This window comes from Esox lucius, chromosome 10, assembly GCF_011004845.1.
Source record: "Esox lucius isolate fEsoLuc1 chromosome 10, fEsoLuc1.pri, whole genome shotgun sequence".
NCBI classification, from domain to species: Eukaryota; Metazoa; Chordata; class Actinopteri; order Esociformes; family Esocidae; genus Esox; species Esox lucius.
In genome coordinates, this window is record NC_047578.1 from 24366990 (window position 1) to 24373034 (window position 6045).

The following is a 6045-nucleotide window of genomic DNA, read 5'->3' on the forward strand; positions in this document are numbered from 1 at the left end:
TGTTTCAAAAGAAGGATTTCAACAAAAGTGAAATCATCTTTACATTGTGGCAGCGCATATGGTGATATATATTTCATAGATTAGCAGTTTAGCAAGATTCACTTTTCTGTTTTAAACATATGTAATAATGTTTTAAATAATATTTTTCATTTAAACAGGAAAGCGCAGAAACAAATGATATTCTACAAAACTAATAGCATATTTTATAGTGGACCATTCGCAAATATAAAAAAATGCTATTTCTTTAGAGAAATTAAACAATATACTCTCAGGCCCTTTTGGACTGATGTGGCATAAACATGCCGGCCAACACCAACAGTGTTATTTCCTGATGGCCAACTTAGACTCACAATAATCCAATTATTAATTGCCCCAGTAGACTATACATTCTGTACACCGATTTAGCTCTGGCGTACACGTTGAGCATCATCATTATCATGAAGCTGATGACTTCAGCGTGGCTGATGTCCGGTGTTCTCAACATGGGAACCAACACGTAGGAGCAGTAGTCCTGTATTACGATAATACGGTACATGACACCTCAACCACGCAGCGCAACCCGTGTGGTTACTGACTCGTGTTTTTCCTTGTTGACTACTGTAGTATATTGCCACAGCCCTCCACACTTCAGACATGTGCGATGCGAGAGGCATGCCCAATAAGAGTTAATGGCCAATCAGTATTGAGGGTGTCACTGAGTGGTTATACGCCCCACCAATGAGTACACTTTGTGCCAGTGGTGCTAACCAATCATTGCCGAGCACACAGTACAGCACGTGTAGCTCAGGGTAGCAATTCACATGTTGCTCCTCGACGTACTGAGGACAGTGAAAGGTAAACGGAATCTGAAGCGAGGGAGCAGTACAAGACGTTGAGCTGGAGAACTGGTTAAACTGTAGTGTAACATCAACATTAGTATTTGTGATTGTTTAAAAAAAAAAAAAGAATTGAAACTGGATAAGCAAATAGCAGCAAATAGTTATTCAACTATTATTTTTACTGTTTTATTGGACTGTCTTCGCACCGGATTTTCCTAAAAGGTAAGCAATACATCATGCTCTAGTATAACTTCCCGAACGCTAGCTTTGCCTTATGTATGTAGTTTTAATGTAGTGTTTTTCAATATCTATTTTAACTATCTTTAAGGTGTCAAATGCACGGTTGTAGGTATCAATGTTAAGTGATTTCAGTATAATGTGCTGATTAAGATTGACTTAATCTATAGTTTTTAAAGCAGCGTAGGTAATTTAGTTCAAGATGTTCTGTTACATAGTTGCATGTTGAAATGGCCAAATGTTGTTTCAAATGTAATTGTTGACAGTCCTAAAGTATGGACAATCGTTTTAGTCATAATTCAACTATCGAAATCACACATCATTAATTGAAATGTTGTTACTAAGTAATCGGCAAATAGGAGTAACAAATAATTTATTACTTACTAAAATGTTAAAATTGCACTTGCAGTTGTAATGTCAATGGTATGGATGTCTATGGTAAAGTGAAAGGCCATCATATTTTATGCCCTAACGTTTTAGTTTCTGAGGGACATCTCAATTCTAGAGCTGTACTTTTCATTCCGTGGAGCATACAGAATGTCAGTCATAAGCCCCTCCCCTGCCACCAATCAATGAATCCGCAGTCGATCGCCTTGGCTGTTTTCGAAGCATTTTATGAGCATCTGTAAATTGACAATAGTGCTACCGCTATTCGGCCACTGTGTAGAGTCTCTTTCGGGATAACTTTCGGTCGACTGGCAAATTCGATGAAGTTGCCTCTACCTAGTTAACCTTTTCCCAATCCGAGGCTCGGATAGCTGAAGACCCAGCGTATCATAGGCAGGTTTGCTAGCAACTGCCAGGTGAGTGTAATTTGAGTTCGTGTTCGTGGGAAGAAATGCTAGTTAAGTAGGAAGTTGATGTACAGCTAACACATAGGGCTAGTTACGTTAACTGGCTAGTTAGCAGATTAAGTAAATAACGTTACCATTTGCAGCGAGCCAACTAACAACGTTAACTAGGACCTGTAGGCATGCTGGTTTGTTATTTACCAGCGTCGGTCAGTGAATGGTTTTGTTTGGGTTTGAAAAATTAAGCTAATTCGGCCTTTCTGTTTATACGTGTTGATATTAGTTTGATAGTCACTTGAGTGTTTGTGACAGAAGAACTGAAGCTCTTAGAGCAGCCAACGAGATCATAGAGAGGGTCTCCTTAGTTTGTGTTGACCCACATACACTCACTGATGTCTCGCTTTCCTACTGCTAAACTGGTGGTGACACCCCTACAATCAACTTTTCGCACCTCTAATAAATCCTCTATGCCCAGTTCCAGGTGGCCGGTGCAATATGGTGGTGTTAACCAGGCTGTCATGCTACCTCAGGGCCTGTATCCCTAACCTGTACCTGTGTGTAGTTCCATGGCAGGCTGGCAGAGAGCAGAACTGTAGCTCTCAGGCAAGCTAGCAGGGCATCAAACACAGCCATGATAATCACCTTAGGCATGGCAGACAAGGTGATGTACGACATACATCATTGAAAGACATTTATGTGGTAGTGATTCTGTACATGCTAATCCAGCATGAGTACACCAGCCTAAATACAGTAATATTTGCATCACAGTGATCTTGAGTCATCAGTTGGACATTATGACTCATGAAGTGAATATAATCTACACACATCTATAACACTGGTTCTGACCTTTGTTACATACTAGGATCATGTAGGTATGGTGATGTTAAAAAGTATTTTTCAGATGCGGTTGAATGTTTTTGTCACTGAATATTTTCATATTTGAAAATCATATTTAATAAAGAAAATCTGAGTGAACAAAAAATGAGTGTGTCTTTTTTATGAACACAGTAATGCAACAATCAGTGCACCAGTAACTGTATGTCCAAAAAAATACCAGTAACTGTATACCCAAAAAAATACACTTATTATTAAAACACACTTCCATGCAGAGCCATTTTAACACACATATTTTTGAACACAGCTTGTTTTGTGTCATGCCGCATCTGCATTAGGTTAAAATGTATTGTTTTTTGGTGGATATATGCAATATTTACATTAAACTATGGCTGTCAAACTTGGCACTGTGTAACAAAAGCAATGGCTATGTTGATCCTGGTTAGTAGTGGTTTATGCCAGCTGTAAAATAAAGGCTAAATAAAAAATTACAAAATGCACAAACATTTACTATTTACACTTAATCTAAATCAAATGAACGCACAGTTTTCTGCAAGTGTCCTGCTAATATAAAACATAACGAGCAAGAAATGTAAACAGAGATTGGAGGCAGGGAGGGGCTTGTGATTGACAAACTGTGCTCTGAGGAACGAAAAGTACAACTCATGAAACTGAAACGTCACTCGCAAATTGAATGGTAGGGCATAAAATAGGCTATTATGGGCTTTAATTTAATGGTTGTCATCCATTGTAACAGCAAGTGCAAATTTCACGTTTTAGTTTGTTATATGTTATTTGTATGCTAGTCGTATTTAACCATTCATTTTAACATTTAAATTTATGGTAACCGGAACAAAGCTGATAATATAGTGAGACCTCCATCCAAGTGCTGTTGACAGAAATAGCACTTTACCCAAACAAACACTTTGGAGGAGTTGAAACCTCTGGCTAATCCTTAAACATTTTATTAACACACCTAGTAGTTTTCTCGATCATGCTGTGAAATCCTTGAATATGCATAGTTGCTGTTTTTAGTTGTTGCTATTCATTTATTACATTGAAGATAGTCCCGTATGTTAATGTTGCCATTGTATTTAAGTGAGGTTTCCTATGAAGCACTTGTTTTTATATCTCACGTTATCACTGTTAGCGCTACTTCGGTTTCTCTGATATATGATTGCTATATTCCTGGCTGACTTGGCCTCTTATCTCTCTACAGGAATGAATTCATTGGCTATGTCCACCAAATGGCCTTCCTACGATTCCCTCCCCGATACCCCCAGCTTCCTGCTCAGTGAGAGTGACGTGACCGAGGACGAGGCAGAAATCGATGTCTTCACCTCAGAAAGTGAGGGAGATGGCGCAGGGAGCTCGGGGTGTGGCAAGACCTGCTCAGTACCCTTCTCTGGGGCCAACAAGGCATCCCCTCGGTTACGCTGGTCCATGGTTGGCAGTGGACAAGTGGAGTGCTTCCCTCACACAGCCACCTACCCAACTAGAATTACTTCTCCAGGATGTGCTGCTTTAAGCACAGAGGAGACCTCACAAGGAGACCGGGCCTTCGCTCAGAAAGTGAGTTTTATATTGTTTTGAGTGCATTAACTGATTTGAAAATGCAATTTTTGGCATTCCAGGACCATTATCAGACAGTGGATATTGATGTTTTCGGTTTTTCCTTGTCACTCCTAGTGTTCAGAGCTGCAAAGGTTTATCCGCCCCCTGTTAGACCTTCTGAATGGACTCAAGAAGGGGCGGTTTGAGAGAGGTCTCAGCAGTTTCCAGTCAAGCGTTGCAATTGACAGACTCCAGAGGATCTTGGGTATTCTTCAGAAACCTGACATGGGGTAAGAGAACCCAACCCTCTACTTCATATTAAGGATTCTCAGCTATAAGTGTGCGTGCCCTGAGTACTGCTGGTTTCCTGTTTTACCTGCTAGTTAATTGCACTCACTATGTCCCAGGTCTAATCAGTCCCTGATTAGAGGGCTAGAAAAAACACACCCTCTCCTCCACCTTTTATTCCTTGCTCAACAAAAAGAAAAAGCATAGCTTGCAAAAAATATGACTTAGATTTTTTCCTGTGTCGACAGATTCACTTTAAATGACAATTCCACTAAAACATTCAATTTGCATGTTACTAATGACAGGATCCCTCTCTTTCCACAGAGAAAAATTCCTCCACACCCTACTGCAGGTAGAGATGATGCTAAAGATGTGGTTTCCCAATGTGACCCCTGTTGCTGCTACCAAGAACCCCACACCCAGTCTTCCTCCAAGATGGCACAAAAACCAGCTGTGCATGCCAGTTAAGGTGGGTCTTATACCATCTTGCTATCATTTTTTTATATTTCAATGTTCTAATCATTCTGACCAAAATATATGATATCTATAAAACTGTACCCAATTGATATATGTCTTTACTCCTTCATCAGAAGCGGAAGCTAAGCTGGTTGGACTCCGACTTCCCCAGTGCTCCCCCGCCCAGTTGCAAGCGTCTGCAGCTGCAGAACTACCATGAAGTTACCACTCAAGACTCTAGCCCTTCAAGCACATATGTGGGACCGAGAGAACATGAGGTTTCCTTTGCCTCAGAAATGTATACCCCATCAAGTCTGACTGTCAGCAGGAGGAGAAGGGGAAACAAGAGGCTTGAGGATGCACCTCGCTCTGCGTTCGGTAGAGCAGCCACACAAGACTGCTGCATCTCCTCCACCCTCACTGTCTGTCCCTCACCTCAGCTTTCACTACATGGACATCAGCCACAGAGGTGCCACAGTGGGCTTGGCACCATTAAGACCGAGACAGATGTTACAACTGTGGAAAGCCAGAGAAGGAGTCACTCTAACCCTACAATATCAAATTCTGTGAAACAAGAGCCGGAGTGGAGCACAGGCACATAGAAGCAGAGAGAAAACTGAACTCAGTGCACCATTTTATCATCTTTCAGTCACATTTGTCTGTGTTGAAGTAATTTTTTTTTACCTAAATGTATTTTCAATTATTTTTTTAATGGTAATGTGATAAAGCTGTACTTTTGCAAAGTCGTTTTTTTGGTTATACTGATTGAAAGAAGAGGTGTGTATTTTAGACTCGCCAACACAAATACACATACATTTACATGAAATACTCTATGCAGTAAAAAATACTTCTAACCTAACATCAACTTAAAGTTTGTTATGATATAGTTTACAATGGTTGTAATGACGAAAATATGGACAGTACAATGGGAAAAACATTAACAACCTGTTAATTCTTAAGATGGTACAGCTCAGAACAGGACCATGAGGCAGCTGAAGGTAAAAGTCTCTACGAACTAATTGATTGTAGACCATGTAATACAGCTGGCATAAACCACTACTAACCAG

General features: G+C 40.2%; 1 protein-coding gene across 2 annotated transcripts; it reads left to right on the forward strand.

Annotated features, from left to right (window-relative positions):
- Positions 1-801: 801 nt before the first annotated feature.
- LOC105006814 lies at positions 802-5724 on the forward strand. Of its 2 annotated transcripts, none has more exons than XM_010865510.3 (5): positions 802-1040; positions 3900-4252; positions 4370-4524; positions 4847-4991; positions 5113-5724. In XM_010865510.3, exons 2-5 carry the CDS (start codon positions 3902-3904, stop codon positions 5578-5580), a joined length of 1119 nt encoding a protein of 372 aa, XP_010863812.1. In that variant the 5' UTR covers positions 802-1040; positions 3900-3901; the 3' UTR covers positions 5581-5724. The 2 variants fall into 2 exon arrangements, with proteins under 2 accessions (XP_010863812.1, XP_010863813.1); XM_010865511.4 differs by lacking the exon at positions 802-1040 and adding an exon at positions 1425-1858.
- The last annotated feature ends 321 nt before the right edge of the window (positions 5725-6045 follow it).